The sequence below is a fragment of the Lonchura striata genome, chromosome 15, assembly GCF_046129695.1.
Source record: "Lonchura striata isolate bLonStr1 chromosome 15, bLonStr1.mat, whole genome shotgun sequence".
NCBI lineage: Eukaryota > Metazoa > Chordata > Aves > Passeriformes > Estrildidae > Lonchura > Lonchura striata.
In genome coordinates, this window is record NC_134617.1 from 2,308,681 (window position 1) to 2,332,236 (window position 23,556).

General features: G+C 49.8%; 1 protein-coding gene across 2 annotated transcripts; it reads right to left on the reverse strand.

Moving 5' to 3' along the window:
• Nucleotides 1-9,877: 9,877 nt before the first annotated feature.
• On the reverse strand, nt 9,878-12,483 carry DUSP1 (dual specificity phosphatase 1). 2 transcript variants are annotated; one of them, XM_021532139.2, is made up of 4 exons: nt 12,048-12,483; nt 11,770-11,918; nt 11,441-11,660; nt 9,878-10,942 (listed from the first exon to the last, which is right to left on the reverse strand). In XM_021532139.2, the coding sequence occupies exons 1-4, from the start codon at nt 12,415-12,417 to the stop codon at nt 10,572-10,574; spliced, it is 1,110 nt and encodes a 369-aa protein (XP_021387814.1). In that variant the 5' UTR covers nt 12,418-12,483; the 3' UTR covers nt 9,878-10,571. The 2 variants fall into 2 exon arrangements, with proteins under 2 accessions (XP_021387814.1, XP_077642774.1); XM_077786648.1 differs by having other exon boundaries at nt 11,770-12,483.
• Nucleotides 12,484-23,556: the final 11,073 nt, after the last annotated feature.

Below are 23,556 nucleotides of genomic sequence, written 5' to 3' on the forward strand. Positions count from 1 at the left end.
TGATATTTTATCTGCGCTTATGTCACGGTGGGAAGGGCAAAACAATGGGGACTTTGCACTTCTCCTCCAAGGGTTAAACTGTGGTCCTGGGTGGGAACTGGCTCATGGAGGGAAAGGGGGAAAGGCAGCAAGAAGCCAGCCAGGGCTGCTGAGTGGCCTGGGCAAGCACTGTGACAGGTTTCAGGCTCCCCAGTGCCTGCATCCCTCATCCACAGACATCAAACTCTCAGCTCTGCAGCTTCATCTGCTCCTCCCCTCTGTGTCTGCCTCTCCCTTCCACAAGGAACAAAGTCCTCAAAAGCTGGAAGTGCTGAGGCACCACATGCAGCACCTGCCCGTGGAAAAGCATCCCAGATCACTGTAAGAGAGGAGAAATCCACCTGCAGCACTGCACAGCTCAGCATGGAGCAGTCTGTGGGGAATGGAGACCTCCCAGAAAACAGTCCTTGGAAAAGGAGAATTCTCCCTGAAGGAGCCTGGCTGGACATGAGTGCCTGGCTCTAGGTGAGAGCACAAGTCAGGAACATTTCACCAAGTCTCAGAATGACTGAAGATTCCTCCAAAAGAACATCACAAAGAAAAAAAGTGGTCACCATTGGAAATACCAGCTATTTCCACGTTGAATTTATGGCTGAGGAAAAGCCCTTCCTGGTGCACAGGTGGGTGGGGGTAAGAGAACAGCAGGTTTCAGGAGCAGGACTTGGATTGGCAGTGTGACATTTTCTGTGCCACTCGTCATTGCAGAGTGGGTCCTTAGAAGGCACTGAAAAAGTTAAGAATGGCAAATTCTTCTTAAGCTTTGAAGAAAACTCTTTCACATCCTTTTCTGTCTTCTCAGAAGCCTTTGTGTCACCACCAGCCCACCTGTGTGTCAGAACAGGAAACACTCCAGACCTCCAGTTTCAGATGTTGCACTGGCAGAACCCACAGCCACGAGGAGTCCAATCCATGGCCCTGCACATCCCTTTCTGCCTGGGGAGCAGGTTCCTGCAGTGAACAGCCTGGCAGGGCCTGCTCCATCACCTGGAGGCAGGAGCAGGGCTGTCTTTTGCTGCCCCAGGAATGTCACATCCCCTCTCCAAAGCAGCCTGCAGCCTGTTGGGGCCCCTTGGTATCACTGCAAGGCGTGCAGTGAACCAACAGCTCCTTTTGATTCCTTCCAGGAATTTCTTTAAGCCCTGGTGGACAAATGGCATCCTGCTCCTCCTGAGATCTTCAGTGAGAAACCGGTCCAAAATTGGTGAAAGCAACCAGGGAGTTGATGGCTCTTCATTTAGCATCCCTCTTCATCCCTCGTCAAATGTTTTGGAATCTCAAGCTTGCCCAGCAGCCCATTTCAAACAAATGCAAAGCCCTCCAGCGTCCTCAGCAAACCCCAGCTGCAAACCAAGCCCAGGTTTCCGATTCCTGATCCATGAGCAAACCATTGGCAAGGAGCACTGCAGAACAGAGCTCTCCCTCTGGACCCGACCTTCACTGCCATCAGCTCCCCTTGCTTCTTCTCATGCTCCTCTTCCAGCTGTGCCCAGCTGTTTCTCTCTCTCTCTCTCCCTGCCTCCAAACCCATGAGTTTCATACAAAAAAATCCCCCCACTCCCCCACCCAGGAAGATCATTTTGCACCCGAAATAGAGCTCGCTAAACTTGGGATGCAGCCCGGGCGCCTTAAAAATAGCAGCTGGCGGTGCCAGGCGGGGCTGTGCCAGCTGCCAGGACACACAGACAGGGTGCCAGGGGGCATGTCCTCCCCTCGCAAGGCCATAAATGACCATGGTGCTGCCCAGCAAAGCCCATTGCCTGGCAGGGACAGCAGGGTGGGCGCTGCTGCCCTCGCCGGGACCCCTCTCCCCACGCTGCGCATTCCTGCGGCTCACGGAAGGCATTAACAGCAGATAAAATACTCGGGAGCCCAAACGGAGCATCCCGACCTCCGAAAGCCTGGAAGGGAAGCTGTAAACACAGGAACAAAAGGAGTTTTAAACACCCATCCCCACTGGCGCCTGCAGACAGGCGTTTAAAGGATCCAGAGAAAGGAGGGAAAGGTGCTGAAATTTGGGCTCTACTCAGTGCCGGGAGGAAAATCTCCTAATGGAGTCGGAAGGGCAAAAGAAAAGACCAAAAGGATTTTTTTTTTTTTTTTTTTTCTCCTTGCGAACAGCTTTGTTCCCTTCTGTTCCTCCCCGTCAGTAGGAAAGGGTGGGAGCTATTGTTGGGTCAGCTGGCTCCTCGCACAGCTCCCAGGGCAGCCAGAAATCCTGGGATTTAAAGCATCCTGGTGATGCAACAGAGGCTCCAGCCGAGCTGCAATTCTGACCCTTTCGGCTGTTCCACTCACGCTGTGCCGATCGCAGTGGGTGCTACAGATGTATTTATGCACCTTGGAAAGCCCTGAGTGCTCGGGTTCCTCATTCTCAGCATCAGCGAGGACTACAGGTGTTTCCAGAGGGCATCTAAAGGTGTTTCTAGTGGTCACCTCCTGCCCTGAGGTGCCGGGTGTCACCCACCCAGAGGGGAGCGGGAGAAGTAGCCATGGTTACAGGGGCATACTATATATATATATATATATATATATATATATATATATATATATACACACACCCCTGGTTACAGGGGCATTCTATATATATACACATATACATATTATACACACATATATATATATACATATACACACATACATTATATATATTTATATTTATATTTATATATATATATATACCCCTGGTTACAGGGGCATAGAATGGCCTAGGTTGGAAGGGACTTTAAAAATAATCTTGTTCCCCTCCTGCCACGGCAGGGACACCTTCCACCAGCCCAGGGTGCTCCACCCAACCCGGCCTTGGACACTTCAGGGATGCAGGGGCAGCCACAGCTGCTCTGGGCACCCGGTGCCAGGGCCTCCCACCCTCGCAGGGAACAATTCCTGCTGTGTAACTGAGCTGAATTTCCCCTCCAGACTGGCACCCGGAGCACCAGCAGGAGCCCTGCTGTCCCAGCAAAGCCCAGTGACACGGGGCAAATGCCACATGTGCCCAGCCACCGCCCGAGGTCACAGCTGATGCTATCGCGGCTGACACGTGGAGGGCTCCAGACACTGTTTTAAAAACAAAGAGCAAGAAAACATCCTGTAATGTAACACTGAAACCAGCACCTACGCGATGGAAAGAGAAAAACCCAGCAGCCACAGAGTTTACGCCACTTGTTTTTATCAGCTAATGGGAATGAGCGCCGGGCACTTCAAATCGCAGAGATCCCATCTTTCTGTCCTCTATTTTATATTTAGGATGGATTCTTACAATCACTGAATATCCCGAGCTGGAAGGGACCCACAGGATCATCCAGCCCAGCTCCTGGCCCTGCACAGCCCCAACAATCCCACCCTGGCATCCCTGGAGTGGTGTCCAAACCCTCCTGGAGCTCTGGCAGCCTCGGGCTGTGCCCATCCCTGGGGAGCCTGGGCAGTGCCAGCACCTCTGGGGGAAGAACCTTCCCCAAAATCCACCCTGAGCCTGCCTGGCACAGCTCCAGTGATTCCCAGGGTCCTGTCACAGAGGGAAGACTGGCCACGCCTTTGGGACAGCAAACAGTTGATATAATTTTTCAGTTATCTCCCAAAAATCCCTGAAATGCATCTCTGCAATCATCAAGATTTCATTGCAGAAGACAAGAAAGGACAGAAGTCACCAGTATTACTGAGTAGCAGGAAAGACTGTCAGAGTTAATGCACATGTGCAGCTCATATCTTTCCTAAATTAGAAAAACCTGCCATTAAAACCACACGGTGCTATGACCCAGCTGCCAATTAACAAAACCTTAACAAGATTTGAAAGAAGAGCAAGATACTGATGTGAGAAAATTTTTCCATAGATCATATTTTGACAAGAATTTTGAGAATACACTGAAAATAAAACACTTCTTCCCAGTGTGTAAAAGACCTGAAAAAAAAAAACAACAAACAAACAAACAAACAAAAAAAACCATCATTAGCCATCTTTACTACAACTGCTGGAGAAAAAAAAATAAAACCTCCTTTCAAATAAAATTAAATTATCTCAGAAATTAGAAGTGTAAAAATGACACTGTAATTTATTATTTGAGTAGAGGTGGGAGTTAGATTTGGATCTGGGACAGACTGCAATTAAAAAAAAATACATTGTGTAGTAAGAACCTGTTAATTTGCAGCCAACTGGTTACTGAGTTCCAAGGTAACTACATCATATCAGAGTCCTCTGGGAGTTTATTTTTAAAGACAGCCTATAGTTTAGGGATGAAAATGCATTGATATGAGAGGGGCTGGTGTCATAGAGAACCCTTGGATGAGAAACAAAGTGAAATAAATTTTCAGAAATAAATTTTCTGTGGCCCTCGTGCTAGCCCTGACATGGTGTGGACACTGAGGAGACTGGAAGGCACGGGCTGATGGAATTTCTGTTCCCACAGCCTTGGCTCAGCCAGCCTGAGCACCAACCAAAACCGGGGTGAGATCTAAAGATCTAACGGGGTCCCTGATGCCCAGAGTGCTTCACCCCCTGCCATACACCAAATCCATCCATGAGCATCCTCTCTGCCAGCTCCCAGGGCACCTCCAGACCCCAAACCAGGGTCTCTGATGCCCAGGGTACTTAATCCCCACCATACACCAAATCCATCCTCTCTGCCAGCTCCCAGGGCACCTCCAGACCCCAAACTGGGGTCCCTGGTGCCCAGGGTGCTTCATCCCCACCATACACCAAATCCACCCTCTCTGCCAGCTCCCAGGACAACTCCAGACCCCAAACCAGGGTCACTGATGCCCAGGGTGCTTCACCCCCTGCCATACACCAAATCCATCCTCTCTGCCAGCTCCCAGGGCACCTCCAGACCCCAAACCAGGGTCTCTGATGCCCAGGGTACTTAATCCCCTGCCATACACCAAATCCATCCTGTCTGCCAGCTCCCAGGACAACTCCAGACCCCAAACCAGGGTCACTGATGCCCAGGGTGCTTCACCCCCTGCCATACACCAAATCCACCCTCTCTGCCAGCTCCCAGGGCACCTCCAGACCCCAAACCAGGGTCTCTGATGCCCAGGGTGCTTCATCCCCACCATACACCAAATCCATCCTCTCTGCCAGCTCCCAGGGCACCTGCAGACCCCAAACCACAGCACATGGCAGCTGAGTGCCCACCTGGAGCTCAGCCCTGCCGGGAGGGGAGGCAGGAGCTGCCCACGGTGTCTGCTGTGATCTCACCCCCTCCCCTGCGTGCCAGGGCTGCGAGGGGAAGCCCAGGGCGAGTCACCAGGAAACGCATGCAAATGCTGCAGCCTGAGAAGCCCGCTCAGGAAACCCCCAGCCCAACCTCCCCGGGCTCTCAGACACCCTCTGCCCCTTCTTGTGGCCCAGCACAGCCAGCCTGGCACTGCCAGGGGGCACAGCAGCCACACAGGGCAGCTTCAGAACCCTGGGAGTGAAAACTCCCACGGCACAGGGAAAAAAAAATCAAACCCACACCTGGAAGACAGGCTGCTCACACCATATAAAGACAAAAAACAAAGCTGCTTTCTGGCCTGGTTTTGGCTGGTTTTCTTACAATAACAGAGCCAACTCGCTCTGTGCCAGACTGACAGTGTCAGGTCCAGGTAGGTCCTTGGCACTGCTCTCCAGACAGGCACAGGTTTGTACAACTGCACTTCCAAAGTGGGAAACAGCTCTCAAAACCCGAAATTCCTCACCCAGCCCAGCAGCAGAGCAACTCAGCTGCTTCCCTCACCTACCTGGCTTCATCTCTTGGAGATTGTGAGCTCTCAAAACCCAAAATTCCTCACCCAGCCCAGCAGCAGAGCAACTCAGCTGCTTCCCTCAGGTACCTGTCTTCATCTCTTGGAGGTTGTGCTCAGGGCCACAGCATCAAGCAGCTTCAAGTCCTCACAGCAATGCCAGAAAATTCTGCTTCTCCCCAGCCTCTCCTTTAATACCTTGGTCCCATTTAAGCTTTCACACCCTTGATGGGTGCTAACAGGACCAAGCTGGGCCGTGCCATTCCTGGATTGCCAGCCTCCATCAGCTGTGGCCACTGGCACTGCCCTGTAGTAAACAGAGTGTTGTGAGGAGCCACACACAGCATAAATCTCACTCATTTGTTCTGTCAGCACCAGTGGATTTGAGCCCGTGTTTGAACTGTTTTCCCAAGCTCCCACCAGCCTTGGATGGGAGCAGATTTGGGGAAGGCAAAGCCCTGGGCAGAGTCTCCCTGGCTGCACTGAAAGTCTGTCACAGGCGCTGCTGCTGGACCAGCAAAAGGATAAGGAAGAGGTTTAGATGGGATTTGAGGTGTGATTTCTCACCACACTGTGACAGTCACACACCACGACCTTTTCTCCTTCCCCATCCCGCTGTGACTGTGGAGCTGGGGAGTGGGCTGCACTTCAACATCACCTCCAGACAACTCTCAGTGCCCTTTCTGCTACCCTGGAGCCAGGCAGAGGAAAAAACCCAGGTGCTAACCAGGCCAGGAAGATTTGCCTGTGTGTGACTGGGTGTAATGTTCTTTTTTTTTCAGCGTAATGGCATCACACATCCTTGTGGGCCTGCCAGTCTGATCCTGGGGTGACTAATTCAGGATAGTCCCTAAGCCTCAGTACGCCCTGCACCTCTGCAGCGCAGATGACAACAGGCAAAAGCTTTGAGACAAGGGAATTACCCAAGGCACATCTAATCTGGAGCTCTGTGTCTGTCTGCCATGTGATAACTGGGTAGGCTGTGTCCCCTGAGTGTTGCATCTTTTGGGGGGAGCACACAGGGCTCCTGTGCTGTGTCCCCAAGGGCTGGCAGGGACACCCCTGGCTGTGGGGACTGTGCTGTGCCATGACTTGTGTTCAACTTGGGGTGGTTTTGGTGGCATTTTGGGGACCCAAAAAGCTGGGCTGTGTGTCCCCATGGCTGCTCTGCAGGGCACAATGGCCATTGTTTGCCTTCGGGGTGGGTGAGCAGCCTCTGGCTTGGGAGGAACAAAGCTCGGAGCCAGTTCCTGCAAACACAAACCATGCCTTTTTATCACTCCATGGCAAATTGGTTTGTCAGCAGCAGGAAGTGATGTTACTGCCGTCCTCAGCGAGGGGAAACTCCTCGTGGTTTCCATGGGGATGTATGCAACTGGAGAGCTACAGATTTATACAGACTGAAAGCCCCACACACTTTATACAGACTTATACAGACCGAAAGCCCCACACACTTTATACAGATTTACACAGACCGAAAGCCCCACACACTTTATACAGATATAGACAGACTGAAAGCCCCACACACTTTATACAGATTTATACAGACCGAAAGCCCCACACACTTTATACAGATATAGACAGACTGAAAGCCCCACACACTTTATACAGATTTACACAGACCGAAAGCCCCACACACTTTATACAGATTTATACAGACTGAAAGCCCCACACACGCCTGCTGCGAGCCAGGATTCTGGGGATTTGGTACCACGGGATGGTGTCAGCTGAGTTCTGCTAGCACAGGGGGACAGCCAGCTCATGTTGAGGCAGAGAAATGGGAATTTAAAGCCCTAAACTGGGGTGAACTTAATATGTGTGCCTTAATATTCCAATCAAACAAAGCAGCAGAGCTGGGAGAATAATTAAGGAGTGGAAAGTAAAATTCTTCCACGAAGTTCAGCCTGGCTGTGGCACCAAGGCATCCTCCTCCTCCTCTGGCTCTCATCCTGCTCCTTCCCCATCCCTCCCAGCAAACCCCCCAGCTGATCCCATCCATCTCCCCAGAACTGCCCCACTGAGGTGACATTTGGCAGTCCCGCTCTGGTCCCTCTCTCCCCCATGTCCTCCCCTTCACACCGGCAGCAGTTTGGGATCTGGGTGCGATCCCATCCACAAAAAGCCTGCAGGAGTCTGAGACCGGGCAGCGCCAGAGTCGGATTTCAGGGAGCAGGAGAGGGATCCCGAGAAAGCCTTGGAAAAGGGCATCGGGTGGTGGCAGCAGGGCTGCCCGGCTGCTGCTCACAGCAGGCTTTGTGCTGAAGCAGCTCTCTTTTGCACCCCTGGGTCAGGTGCCTGCTTAGGTTCTAAAAGCTGATCTGCTGCCAGGTAATGAGTTTTATTGTTCCAAGAAACACATAAACAAGCTCCCGCGGCTGTCAGGGAGCGGATTTCTGTTTGAATTGTGATTAACAGGCAGGACTTTTTTTTATCAGTTGCATGGCCAGGGCTGCCAAGGTTGTATTTTTCCACTGAACAAGCTCTGCTTTGCTTTGAAGGTGAAAGTTTGTTCCACCCTTTACTGCAGGTGTAAAAAGGCTCCCGTATTCAGAGACAGTCTTGCATATTTAATCAGGACAGCAATGGCAGGTTCGAGGTGCCAAGGGATTTTCCATGGACAAAGGGGTTTTGTAGGATTTGCAGCACAGGACAGGTTTTGGGGAGGACACTCTTTTTGAGGTTTGGGTACGCTTCAGGAAAATATGAGTTCCTAACTTCACTTCTCAGTGCCCAGGGATCTCTCCTCTTTTAGCTGCTCCATTTTCCCCCTCCCTTGGTGTCAGGTTGGAAGTCGGTGAGGGCTGACGTGCGGTGCTGACGACAGAGCTGCTGCTTCAGAGGGGCAGCTCACGTGGAAGAACTTCAGAGGCAGCAGTGCATCATCCCGGCCTTCAAGGGCACCTTCTCCCAGGAGAACAGTCCTGGATTTTAGCACCATTAATACCCCAGGTAACTTGCAGCATTGCAGCAGGAGTTTGTGGTGCTGTCTTGCTGTGTGACGAGAGAACAGCTGCTTTAGGCTCACAAAAACCTTCACCTGTACACTGAAAATCACAAGTGATTCAATTCCTTGATTTTACAGTCACAAGCTGCTGTGTGTGCCCGAGCACAACCCTTTTTGATGGGGCAAAAGTTGGATTTGACCCTTTGAATATCAGATATGCAGGAAGTGGTCGCTCCTTTCTGGAGCGAGTATGGGAAACCCAAAGTGCTGCTGCTCCCTCAGCATCCCTCTCCCTGGTACCAGCATTGCCCTGCCTAGGAAATCAAGCTCCCAGCTGCATCCCACAGCCCTCAGCTTCCCTGGGAAGGGGCTGTCACAGCAGGGATGCTGTCCTGCCCCACAGAGCCCATGTGAGGTGCAGTTCTGTCACAGGAACCCTGTGCTGCCCATCTCCCTGCTCCTGCTGGAGCTCCCCTGCCTGGCTTTGGCTGTGCTGCATCACCTGTCCTCATTGCCTCAACAGAACCACCAGATCCAAGTCACTCTAGTGATAATCTCCAGCAGGAAAGAATTTATTTGGGTCTGTCTGGGTAAGAAAATCAGCGAGTTGCTGGTTACCTGATCCCTTGTCATGCCCTGATTTGTTTACAGAGATAGCCCAGCCAGCCAAATAGTGGCATCAGAGGCAGTGTGAGTTGCAAAAAGGATTTAAGGAGGTGGGACAGAAAAAGAAAAACACTTTGTGAGTTTGTGCCAAGCCTTAGAGATCTGTTACTAACAGGTTAATTTTTAGACTTAACCTTTCAGGCATTAGAAGTAAACAAGGAATAAGGAAGCTTATTCCTCCTTCTTAGGAGAAGCACTATTTTAAATTCACTGTAGCCCAGTGCCCAAGTCTCAGCTGGTTCTAACTGTTACAGCCATCAGGGCAGCCAAATCCACTCCCAGCTGAGAAGCCAGCCTTGGCTCCCTGCCACTGCACACAATTACATGGGGACAAAGAAAAGCTCAGGTTAAGAACCTGCAGTAGCTCCTAGTCAATTATGTTGTTTAAACCCATTTTTCTCAGTCAAGACCCGAGGCCAGAAGAGTTGAAAAACACAGCTCTTCACCCTGGAGCTTCACATGAGTTTTGTAACCGTGAAATGCAGAATTTTAAAGAATATATAATCCAGATGAATAGAAATATCATAATTTATTCTGTTTGTATAAAAAAAGTTATAATCATGTAACAAAACTATGTCTTCATAAGAAGAAATATATTATTTCACATCATAAATAAATCAGCAAACATACAACCCTTGGCAACTCAAAAAAAAAAAGCACTCGCCTGGTGCTTTCATGTCAGTGCTTGGAAAACAAGAAGAGTTGACAGATATACACACACAGGATTATTGTACCAAAAAATTACTGAGGTATTTGGTTTCTCTAGAACTGAAACTTTACGTTTGTGAAGGCAAAAAAAAAAAAAAAGAACAAAAAACCCAGCAACAATGCACTAATGTAAAAATAAATAAATAGGACTGTCATATAAAAGGGTTCAGCATCAGTGTTGCTCAAAGTGTCCAGGAGTGGGAATACTGGTGAGCATGCTACTAAACACGGAGCAGGCTTGGGACAGACAGAAGACAAGGAGGGACAGCTCAGGAAAGAGCCAATGTCCTTTGATCTCTGTGCAGACATCCAGACATTTGCTTGAGAAGTCAGAAGCGCCCGGTTTCTCTGGCGCTGGGTGAGCTCCTCTCCACTGACGACACCGTTCTGGGACACGCCAATCACGCCCCACAAAACACAAACGACACTGTCCCCGTCGTTATTGCACTTCTGAGACAGCAAGTCTGAGTCCTGGCCACGGTTTTCACCTGCTTTTTCAGCAGCTCGGGGAAGTAGTGATGGGGCTCTGAAGGTAGTTTAAAGCACTGGAGGTGGTGTGAACGGGGATGGAGACGGGGAAGTTGAAGACGGTGGTGGTGGAAGCCCCTCTGTCCAACACTGACATCGCGGGGCTCCCGGCTTCTGCCGAGCAGTTGGGGGCCAGGACCTGCGACTCGAACTGCAGCAGCTGCCCCATGAAGCTGAAATTCGGGGAGATGATGCTTCTCCTCTGCTTGACAAACTCGAAGGCTTCATCCAGTTTGACTCTGTTGGTCCTCATGAGATAAGCGAGGCAGATGGTGGCTGAGCGGGAAATGCCAGCCTGGCAGTGCACAAAGACCCTTCCTCCCTCGTTCTTCACAGAGTCTGAAAGAATCAAAGAACGCAGTTAGCAAACAAGTCTCACTGCTCCCAGAGGTGGGAAAAGCACAGACTGCTGTTTTACATTTCTTTAATCCATCCCTTCCTTAGCCTAATAGGTGCACCCGGAGCTTTTGAGACAAAGGGAGTCTTTGTCCCGAGGAAAGCAGCTATTTTCACTCTGGGCTCCAATTCCAATTATACTAATAGCTCCTCCAGGTCATTTTAGCAGTCTTGCGAGATTACGTTAACACTGATCCGCTTAAATTCACTCTTTTCTGCAAGCCCAGTGCCTCTTGAATCAAGATTTCCAACAGCTTTACAAAGCTAAGATTATGCCTGTGAGGAGAATTAAACTGATGGAAACGGTCCCCGAATTTATCTTCCCAGTGGAATGCTATTCCCCAGTCTGAAGTGGAGGATTTATTGGGAAAAGCCACGCCAAAAAAACCCCAGGGGACATTAACCCATAAAAAGCGCGGATTGCAAAGAGAGCTAATTTACCGATGAAATCGATCGCCTCGTTGAACCAGGAGCTGATATCCGCCTTGTGGTTATCCTCCACGGGGATGCTTTTATACTGGTAGTGCCCCTCGAAGTGGTTGGGGCAGTTGGCCGAGACGTTGATCAGCGCCGTGATGCCCAGAGCGTCCAGCATGTCCTTGCGGGAGGCGTGATAGGCGCTTCCCAAGTACAGGAACGGCAGGATTTCCACGGGCCCGCCCTGCAAGAGAGAGGAAGGGCCGCGGTCACTCCCGGCCGGGGCTCCGCGGCAGCGCCCGCTGCCCGCGCTGCGCTCCCCGCGGGGCGCGGCGGCTCCGCCCGCCGCTCACCTGGTCGTAGAGCGGCGTCCCGCAGGAGCTGCAGCCCGAGTCGGCGCTGCCGGGCGCGGGGCTGGCGCTCAGGGGCAGGCTGAGCCCGGCGGGGGCGGCCGGCTTGGTGCAGAGCTCGGAGCAGGCGGACGCGAAGGCTTCGTAACCTCCTGCGGGGCAGAGCGGAGAGGGGCGCGGGTGAGCGGGGCGGCCCGGCCCGCTCCCCTCCGGTTCCCTCCGGCTCCCTCCGCTCCCCTCCGGTTCCCTCCGGCCCCTCCGGCTCCCGCGGGACCACTCACCCTTGAGGAAGCAGATGCGGGCACCGCGGGCCTCCCTGCAGAGGGTGCCGAGCGCCAGCAGCATGGTGCTGTCGCGCTTGGGCACCTCCAGGTCGGCGCTGCGCTCGTCCAGCAGCACCACGGTGTGGAAGAGCCCCTGGCGCAGGCGGGCGCGGAGCTCCTCGTTGGGCACGACGTGCTCCAGAGCCAGGGCGCCCTTGGCGCGGCGCCGCACGATGGTGCTGAGGCGGACGTTGCAGGAGCCGCGGATGTGCGCGGCGTTGAAGGAGAAGAAGGAGCGGCAGTCCAGGACGAGGCACTGCGCGCCGCGCTCCTGCAGCAGCGCCCGCAGCGCCTCGCACTCCAGCGCGCACACCCGCAGGTTGACCATGGCCGGGCAGCCCGGAGGATGGATGAGGGAGGGCAGGGCGGGCAGGGCAGGGTGCGCGGAGGTGCCGCCGGCCCGGCTGTCCCGGCGCCCCGGCCGCTCCCGCGCTTATATGGGGCCGCGCCGGCGGGACGGCGTTTTCTCAATGGGCCGCGTCACGTGGGGGGCCGGCCGCCCGCATGACGTCACCCTGGCCGCGCGCCAGCGCGGGCGCGGCCGGGCCCGCCGGCGTGACGTCATCGGGCGCGGGGCGAGAGAGGGACAGAGAGAGAAAGAGTGTGAGTGTGAGTGTGAGTGTGAGTGTGAGATTGTGAGTGTGAGTGTGAGTGTGAGTGTGAGTGTGAGTGTGAGATTGTGAGTGTGTGAGATTGTGAGTGTGACTGTGAGAGAGAGTGTGAGTGTGAGAGTGTGAGTGTGTGAGAGATTGTGTGAGATTGTGAGTGTGAGATTGTGAGTGTGAGATTGTGTGAGTGTGTATGTGAGAGATTGTGTGAGTGTGAGAGAGTGTGAGTGTGAGTGTGAGATTGTGTGAGTGAAAGAGTGTGAGTATGAGTGTGAGAGAGATTGTGAGTGTGAGAGAGTGTGGCAGAGATTGTGAGTGTGAGAGAGTGTGGCAGAGATTTTGAGTGTGAGTGTGTGAGACCCCCCACAGCACATCTATACATGTGTGTGTGTGAGAGCATGTGAGAGTGAGTTTGTGAGTGTGTGTGAGTGTGTGAGACTGTGAGAGTGTGAGTGTGAGTGAAAGAGTGTAAGTGTGAGTGTGAATGTGTGAGCATAAGTGTGAGACCCCCCACAGCACATCTATACATGTGTGAGTGTGTGAGAGTGAAAGTGTGTGAGTGTGAGAGTGCGTGTCTGTGAGAGTGTGTGAGTGTGAGACCCCCCACTGCACACCTATAGACACCTGCACATGCCTGTGCACGCCTGTGCACGCCTGTGCACACGGGTACACGCAGATATATCTACACACGGCTGTACTACACCCCCCCCCCCGCTATAAATATAAAATATTTTAAATATATATAAATACTAATATATATTTATACATAAGTCTATATTATGTTTTATATTGTATTTCTGTATTTATAAATATATAAATATTTATATAAAATATATATCTATTTCTAGAAATATATAAATATGAAATAGATAAATATAGAAGAACATATAAAATACATAAATATATAAAATAAATATACAAAAATATATAAATATATGTGATAGATAACATATACAGGCATATATACATATACACATGTAGATACATATATACATACATGTATATAAATATATATTATATATATATGCATATATACATCTATCTGTATATACATATATGTATACATCTACATACACCTATATATGTGTATTTTTATATACACATGTATGTATGTATGAATAGGTGTGTGTAATGTATATGTGACTATGTCTTTGTGCCTATGTGTATATGTGTGCTTATATATTTATAAATATATATACCTGTATATGTATCTGTATGAGGTATAGATTATATATATGTATATATACATATATACATATATATAATAGATATATTCAAATATTTATGTTTATATAATTATATCTATTTATAAATAGATTTATAAATATGTATAATTATATCTATTATATTTTTATATTATCTATATATAAATATATATTTTTTAATATATGGTTGATGAAAATCTGTAAGAAATCCCCTGTGCCCTGGGCTGATCCCCCAGCAGAGGAGGGGGCAATTCTGCCCCTCTCTTCGCTCAGGTGAGGGGGTGGAACAAGATGATCTTTAAGGTTCATTCCAAGCCAAACCACCCTGCGACTCTGAAAAATCACATATTCACACACAAAAACACACATTCACACACAAAATCACATATTCACACACAAAATCAGTCACATATTCACACAAAAAATCATATATTCACACACGAAATCACATATTCACACACAAAATCACATACTCACACACGAAATCACACATTCACACACAAAATCAATCACATATTCACACACAAAATCAGTCACATATTCACACACAAAATCACATATTCACACACAAAATCACATATTCACACACGAAATCACACATTCACACACAAAATCAATCACATATTCACACACAAAATCACATATTCACACACGAAATCACATATTCACACACAAAATCAGTCACATATTCACACACAAAATCATATATTCACACACAAAATCACATATTCACACACAAAATCAATCACATTTTCACACACACGCTCTGTGTATGCTCCATGGGGCCAGGGTGGATTCAGAATTCGGGGTTTAGGGGCTCTGCTCAGTTACCCCAGTGGGTTTTAAGGGTTATGCTCAGTTATCCCAGTGGGGTTTAAGGTTGTGCTCAGTTATCCCAGGGGGGTTTAAAGGCTCAGTTATGGGGGTTTAAGGGTTGTGCTCAGTTATGGGGGTTTAAGGGTTGTGCTCAGTTATGGGGGTTTAAGGGTTGTGCTCAGTTATGGGGGTTTAAGGGTTGTGCTCAGTTATGGGGGTTTAAAGTCTGTGCTCAGTTATGGGGGTTTAAAGTCTGTGCTCAGTTATGGGGGTTTAAGGGTTGTGCTCAGTTATGGGGGTTTAAAGTCTGTGCTCAGTTATGGGGGTTTAAAGTCTGTGCTCAGTTATGGGGGTTTAAGGGTTGTGCTCAGTTATGGGGGTTTAAAGGCTGTGCTCAGTTATGGGGGTTTAAGGGTTGTGCTCAGTTATGGGGGTTTAAGGGTTGTGCTCAGTTATGGGGGTTTAAGGGTTGTGCTCAGTTATGGGGGTTTAAAGGTTGTGCTCAGTTATGGGGGTTTAAGGGTTGTGCTCAGTTATGGGGGTTTAAGGGTTGTGCTCAGTTATGGGGGTTTAAGGGTTGTGCTCAGTTATGGGGGTTTAAAGGCTGTGCTCAGTTATGGGGGTTTAAAGGCTGTGCTCAGTTATGGGGGTTTAAGGGCTCTGCTGTTACCCCAGGGCTGTTTTCCCAGCAGAATGATTCTGTGTCTGCACACACAGGAGCTGCGTCCCCTCCCTGCCCGCTGTCCCTGTCCTCTGCCCCCCAGCTCCATCCTTCCACCCTCCAGCATTTGCTGCTCCCTCCTTTCCCACAGAATTCAAGGCAAGCAGCAGCAGCGTGGGGATGTCGAGCTTTGGATGAGGGTGTGATTATTCTCCTCAAATCTATGTATAAAGGAACGAGCTTACGCGTACATATATTTGTATTCATGCATAGGCATATCTACATGTACAGACAAACCCACACATAAATATATGCGTGTACACATATATTTGTGTATATATTTATAATGTAAACACATATTTGAGAGTCGTTCCCATCGTGTTTCACAGCTATAAAAAAAAACCAGCAGCAGACCCAAGCAAAGTTGATTTTTCCCCACTGAGAACTCCCCCAGGGGTCGGGGCTGCCCAGTAACCAGCAGGGCACTGGTGGCAGCTGTCTTTTTTTTTTTCCCCTCTTCGGTGCATCAGCACTTCCCAAAAGTTTTCTTTTTTTTTTCCGTGGATGACTTGACTTCTGACTTCCACCGAGCCACTCGGGTGTTTCTTACTCAGGGCTTCCAGTCAGCGCTGCTGCCACTTCCCCTGCCCCGCTCTGTGTGTCCCCTGTGTGTCCCCTCCACATGTCCCCAGCCCTCCCAGCTGCTCTCTGCCATCACCCCGTCCCTTTCCCCAGCAATTCCTCTTCCCCTGCTCTGCCCTGCTGCTCCTTCCTCGCCCTTCTGCAGTTCTGTGTTTTCATTTTCCCCCTCCAGCTGCTCCTTTTGGAGACCTCTGCACCCACCCACCCTTCACCCCAGGGCTCCTCTCCCCACTCCTGCCCCGCCAGGCTCCCACTCCTCACATTTTCTGTCTCCCCCAACGTCCCCCAGGTTTTGACCCCCTCTAGCCCAGCTGGGCTCTGTGTCTAACTGAGCTCTCCAGGGTTTTCCAGATACCCAAGGGGGTCCAGGAGGATGGACAAGGGCACGGGTGGGTGAGTGCCAGCTCTGGCTCACCCACAGGATTGTCTCTGCTCTGCTGAGCGCTGGGTTTTTGTGCCAGAACTGCAGCCTCAAAGTGAATCTGTTATTTCAACACGTTCCTTTAAAATAAACACAGGATTGCACTTTTCATTCCGTTTATTTATTGTTGTTCTTTCAGCAGTGGGCTGGAGGAAGGCTCACACGCTTGGGTGCTGGGAAGCGACTCCTCTCCATCACAGCAGCCTCCACGGGCAAAGGGACCCCTCAGGACCCACCAGCTGGGCAGGTGACACGTGTCCCACCACAGGGACATCACCCTGGTGGCAGCAGGCCCAGCTGTCCTCTTGGATGTGCTCCCAGCCAGCACCTCCAAAGATGAGCTATCACCGTGGCACTGAGCTCTGGTGACCTTGCACATCCCCTGCCCAACACCAGCCTGCCCAGATTGCTCTGAGGAGAGGAGCAGCAGGAATTCTCCGTGATGGATTCCCTGCCAGCTTCTTGCAGCACACGCCAGCACCACAGATGGCCACGGGACAAGGCTGTGTTCATCACTTTTCCTGGAGGAAATGGACTCGGGGCTTTCTGTGGGTCTGTACCCAGGAATTGTTTCATGTTTCTCCTTTGGAGTGTGATGTGGGAGAGATTTAAGGCATCTCCTGGCAGGGGCATGGGAGAGGCAAACTGTCCAGCCACAGTGGAGAACTCCTGTGGGATTAGGAACTGGGGGCATCCCTAGAATAATGAAATCATGGAATGGTTTGGGCTGGAAGGGAATAAAGAGCATCTATTCCACCCCATGTCTGGTTCACAGCTATTCCTGTGCCACTGACAAGCTTTCCTCTCCATGTCCTAAACCCTTCTCAGTGTCCCACAAATCTAAAAAACAAAGATATTTTTTTCCCCTGAGTCCGGCATCTTCACATTTTCCCGAGTTTAAAGAAATTTCCAGGCCTGCCACCTGCCCAGCCAAGGGTCAATGTGCTCTCAATGACATCCACTTTTCTCATCACGATGTTAACCAGCACCACACAAATTTGAACAGGAGCCAGGGGCCCGGGCCAGGTACCTTGGCTGCTCTGAGCCAGTGCAGGGATGACACCCCACGGAGGCCTTTGCACAAAGGGAATTTATCTCCACAACAATGATAATTGCTTTTCGATGCACTTATGTAACTGTGAGGCTTTGGAATCTGGTCTTGTTTATAGCCGGTGTAAATCAGGAAGAAAAAAATTCATCACATGTGGCAGTGTGTACTTAATCACTCACAATCCTGGGCTGGCTATTTCCTTGCTTTATTTTTGTTTTCTTTTCTTAAATAAACCTGCCGAAAGAATGCAAGAAAGCAGAATACAAAACAGGCCCGAAGTGCCTTTTAGAAGCTCATAGGGCCTTGAATTACTTGCTAAAGGGTTCATTTTCCTGCCCTGACAAAAGCCAGGAAATACAAAATTAACCCCTTCCTCCCAAACAATCCCTGTTTGCGCTGGGACCAGGACGCCTTTGTGAGGGTAAGAATAGAAACATGGAGTGTGGGGCTTTTCTGTGAGCAGATGGGACCCACTCCCATTATCCCCGGGGCTTCAACAGTTCCCTGTTCCTGTGCCAAAACATGTCCGAGGACATGGGGACATGGGGACATGGGGACATGGGGACATGAGGACATGTGAGCATGAAGGACTGTGGGTCTCAGATTCAGTCAAAGAAAGAAACTGAGAATTTCTAGCCAGGCAGAAGCCTGGGAAAGAGCTGGAGAAGAATGTAAATAATTCTTTATCTCTCTTGCTGTTCACATTGATTATAGTTAAGTTCTATCACTGTGTGTCAAGCACTCTGCACCAATGCTGTGGGTTGTTTTCACTTCAAGACCAATGGATTTGATCCTTGTGGAGCTCTGTATAAAGAGCAGTGTATTTTGAATAAATCAGAGTTTTACTCTCAGCAGCTTTCTGAGTCAAGTCTATTTATTCCCGTCCTGCCTCAACAGCAACAAAGGACTTCTTGGGAAGATGACTTCACGGCTCATGGCACAGCTGAGCGTGGGGTTGTTTTGGTCTCAGCAGGTCCTGAGACCTGTCCTGGCTCCTCCAGGGACCAGGGGTGTCCCAGTGCAGCCTGGCTGATGATTTTTGGGGGTGACAGAGGTGCAGAGAGCTCCTGCTCTGCCTGACAGCGATGCCAGCTTGTCCCAGCTTGGTGACAAGTGAACCAACCCCTGGCCTGGAACGGGCCCATTGCACAAACCAGTTACCCAGTCCCACTGGTTATTCAGGCTTTTTAACCAGTCACCCATGGCCAAAAAATCAAATGGAACCACTCCAGAATTACGGCACCACTGGAACAGACCCAGCCTGGATCTCGCTGCCTTTTCAGTGTGAGTTTTGCCTGAATAAAGGTATGAAGTATCAAGCCCCAGCACTTGAGACACGGGACAAAAATGCATGTGGGAACATTTGGAAACCCTGCTGGATGCATTTCTTCAGCATGTGTAACATTTTCTCTGAATTCAGTTTCACAACCCAGCATTTCCTTTTGTAAATATTTGGACAGATTTTACAGAGGCACGGATTCATAAAGAAATAGGAGGAAAAAGAAAGGAAAGATACATAGGGAGAGAGAAATAAAAAGAAGGAAGCGAGCGAGCAAGGAAGGAGGGAAGGAAAGATGGAGAAAAAGAAAGAGAAAGAAAGGGAAACAAAAAAAGGATTCCGAGATGAAAGGTCACAATAAAAAGAACACAAACAATATAGAATTACTGATGACTCACATTACAATGAAAACATTCTTTTTTATGCATTTAAATCCCAAGATTTAACCCTTTAGCTGAGCTCAGACTGCCTCAAATCCTTTTTCTCAGAGCTGATGAGAAGGGAGAAAAGGGTGGTAGGAGGGTAAGTCCTGACAGCATGGAAATCAGCTCTGGGTTGAGGTCTTACTCCTGGAGAGCCTGGCTGGGAAACCTGGCACATCGATTTCTGTGGGCCACGGGTGGAAAGAGTTGGTGTCAGAGCTCGGATATTTCAGCTGGGGACACATCTGGACCCTGAAGGACTTTGTGGAATATGGAAAACCCCTTTCTCCCAGCCCTGGCTGAGGAAATCCCAGCTCCCTGCTCTGCTGGCTGCTCCCAGGGCTGGCACAGCCGGGGCTGGCAGCAGTGGGTGCCAGCCCTGCACAGAGATGGGCACAGTGGGCACTGCCTGGACTCTGGGCTCCTCACCACGAGCTGCCTGACGCTCCAAAACGTGAGGATCCGTCATGGTTTGATACAGAAAAAGAATTTTCTTAGAAGGAAGAAGTCAATTTGGATATTGACTAATTAAAGGTCAGCACTGTGCCAGTGTCAAGCCTTAACAGGATCCCAGAGCTGCAGCTGGGCTTTGCCACCAGCTGTGCCAGCAGCCAGCACCGTGCCACCCCGGACCTGTGTGTCCACCTGTCACAGCACCCACCCAATCCCTGTCACAGCCTAAAACTCAGGATTTGCAGCGTGGACAGTGCCCCATCCCAATTCTGCAAGGCTCCACTCTGCCTGAGCAGCTCCTGCAAGGCAGAAATTCTGCTTTCTCCCCATGACTCACCGAGCTGCCTCGGGCAAGTTGCTTAGTGCTGCGTTTTAACATGATTACAGGCATTACAGAGCCAGCCTGGGATACCTGGATTTGATATTCAAAATCCTTAAATACCTTCCTGCAAAGGGAAATCTCCCGGAATTAGTGGCGCTGATACACTTCACAGCTCTGGGATCAGCTTAGTAGGGCAAATGGTTTAGGCAATTTAATCTTACATTTAATTGCCTCTATTAATCTGCTGTGAATCATGCCTTGCACTAGGCATAAGGGTATTTATTCAATAAAATCGCTGCATTTGTAAAGTTCTCATACTTCAAGATGAAAGGCATTAGATACACAATAAAATACACTTATGGGAAATTATTCTTCCTATTGCTGGGACGGATATTTTCTCCACAACATCTCTCGATGGCTGGTGGGGCAAGGCTTGGCTTCCGTGGGAGGAGGCTGAATTTGAATAGAAAACAAATGACGTAGCTCGCACCGAGGAGAGGGGAGAGGCGTGTTCTCCTCCCCAGGAACATCAGCCTGGGGTTTATTGCCTGTCAGGTGATGTCAGCGTTCTGTGGGCACAGTGACTCTGTAAGAGCTCCAGATTCCCAGAACCGTCCATTCTCATAAAGATTGAGATAAGAGCTGCTGAGCCATTTGTTCTTCTGTTCTTCTTTCCAGCGAGGTGAAGGCTTCATGCACAGATGTGGCATGAACACAGATGTGGAGCCTGGGTTTACTCTTCCAGTTCTGTCCAGAACAGAACTGAAAGGGGTAGAGCTGAATTTTTTGCATCTTTTCCCTGTCCTGGAGCCACCACAAACCTGTTCTCCACTCGTATTTTCTACCAGGAAAGGGTCTGTAAAGCCAGTGACCAGCTGCTGTGAGATAGAATTTCATATTCACACATAAAAACTTCTCCCAACACACAAATAACTTTAGGTGGATAAAGCCACCTTGAGATAATGCAGGACTTTGAGGGCTGAAAGCTGCAGAGCTGATGGAAATGGCATTTCTGTCTCCTCCTGGAGTCCTGGGCTAAGTGCAGGAGTCAAGGGAAATCCTCCTGCTACACTTCCACTGCTCATCTGTGCCACTTCTGCCACCCTCCAGGTCTAAATTTCTCCCACGTTCACATCTAATGGTGTTAAAGGGGGACAGAAAGGGAGGATGTAACACCAAAAGCAACTGGAAACTGTCCGAAATAAAGTGATGTTTCTGTTATCAAAAAAAACCACAAGTCCTGCATTCCTGGACTGTGGAGTAACTCAGTGTGAGGACCCAAGAGTGACTCTTCATGAGAGCACATTGAAAAGTAAAAAAACTTGTTGGGAAAGCAAGGCACAAAGAAATTCCAGTGGATATTACACTGCACATGCTCCAGCAGAGTCCCTGTGTTACTCTTGTTCCTTTTTCTGTGCTTTTTTTAGTCCGACCTTCCAAGGTGTTTATAACCAATCGTGGTGTTTAAACCATAACTGTTCAAAAATCCCCCCGTGTCAGTAAATCCAGAGCTGCTTATTCATTCTGTGCCCTGCAGTTTGTGACAATGTTTGCAAAATGACACGGTTCCCTCATGTGATGGAGGGAGGTGGTGAGTGTGTAACAGCGGGCAGCGAAAACACAGCATTACTCATCGGGGAGAAGAAGCTCTTTGGGACATGAAAACCTTTAGGTTGTGGAAAAAGCCACACTTTGGCCCACGGTGCTGTTTCCACAAGTGCTCACGGGGCAGGGCGAGTCACCTCCCTGCCACTCGAGGGGGACAGGCTGTGAGATGCTGGAGAGGGATCTGATGATCCACCTCTTTGTCCCCAAAATGCCTTGTCGTGACCGCTCCTGACCCTCACACGTTGCTCGTGGGCCACTTGATAAAAGCCAGGGCTGAGCTGATGTCACGGCCCTGCTGTGAAACCTCCAGGTGAGGCCAGGTTCGTGCTGTCCTCTGAAGTGTTGGACAGGATGTTTCCTGCTGGGGATGGATGGGGAGTGAGGTCACCCAGCAGCATTGGCTCAAATGAATTTGCCCAAACATGGGACGTTTCTCCTGAGGGGTGGCCACATGTGTGGACAGATGCCCTGTGGCTCTTGGAGCCGTCTCCAGCTGTGATTTCACCTTGGCCACCGCTCAAAATCCAGAGCTCTGTTTAGAGAGAGGCCCAGCCCAAGGGATGCTCTCATGAACACACTCCTGAGAGAAGGTTTCTTACAGCTGCTGTGCTGCAAAGAACTCCATTGCCATTAAAATCCCAGAAAAGCCACCCATAAAAGGATGAGGGGAGCCCTAAAATGCAAATGGTTGGAAACTGGGGGAGACTTTCCTTTGAGTGAAGCATCTCCTGCAGGGCACGAGCAGCCAGAGAGTCCCACGATAGTCCCAGCCTCACCTCGATGGTCCCAGCCTCTCCTGGATGGTCCTAAACTCACCTGGATCATCCCAGCCTCACCTGGATGGTCCTAAACTCACCTGGATGGTCCCAGGCTCACCTGGATGGTCCTAAACTCACCTGGATCATCCCAGCCTCACCTGGATGGTCCTAAACTCACCTGGATGGTCCCAGGCTCACCTGGATTATTCCAGCCTCACCTGAATGGTCCCAGCCTCACCTGGATGGTCCTAAACTCACCTGGATAGTCCCAGCTTCACCTGGATGGTCCTAAACTCACCTGGATAGTCCCAGCCTCACCTGGATGGTCCTAACTTCATCTAGATCATCCCAGCCTCACCTGGATTGTCCCAGCCTCACCAGGACTGTCCCAACCTCACCTGGATGGTCCTAAACTCACCTGGATGGTTCCAGGCTCACCTGGGTTATTCCAGCCTCACCTGAATGGTCCCAGCCTCAGCTGGAGGGGAGCCTGGTTCTGGTGAGGCTGGCAGTGAGAGGGGGAAGGCAGGAGATGCTCTCTGAATTTAAAACTGACCTCACCACTGAGAAGCACGGTGTCTCACATGGAAATTGAGGACAAGAGTCCAAGTGTTTTCCCAAGGCCCGACACAGTTATTGCCTTATGTTTTTATATAAATTACAGCCATCTCTGAGAACGCTCTCGTGTAATCAGGTCAATCAATAATTAACACTGCCATCCCCCAGTTAATGGGTTGAGACTGTCACAACCATAGCCAGGCTGGAGAAAAAATAAATTTGAATTGAATAACTGAATAAAATAAGGGAATTCTGTTCAATATGCCAAAGGAAGAAAAAAAGTTATACTGGAAGTGTTTGAGCACATTTATTTCAACACAGCCCCAACTTGAACACACAGATTTCAAAAATGTGTGAAATTTGAGCCAGGGGCTGAACTTCCCAATTTGGCCTCTGATCAATTTAATAATTCAAGGCATTTTTTTCCTCTTTTTTTGCTGTCTGTCCAGTTCAGGTTTAGCTCACATGCCATGTTCACCAATGGGATGAGCCTCATTGATCAGCAATCACTTTTGTTTCTTCTTCGTTTTATTTTTCTTGAAAAAGAGGAACAAGAAGTGAAAATAGCTGAAGGAGCGGGGCACATTCTCAAATGGTAAATACAAGAGGAGCATGAATCATCCCCTTATAGAAATGACGAGAAAGGATGAAAAAGGTAACGGT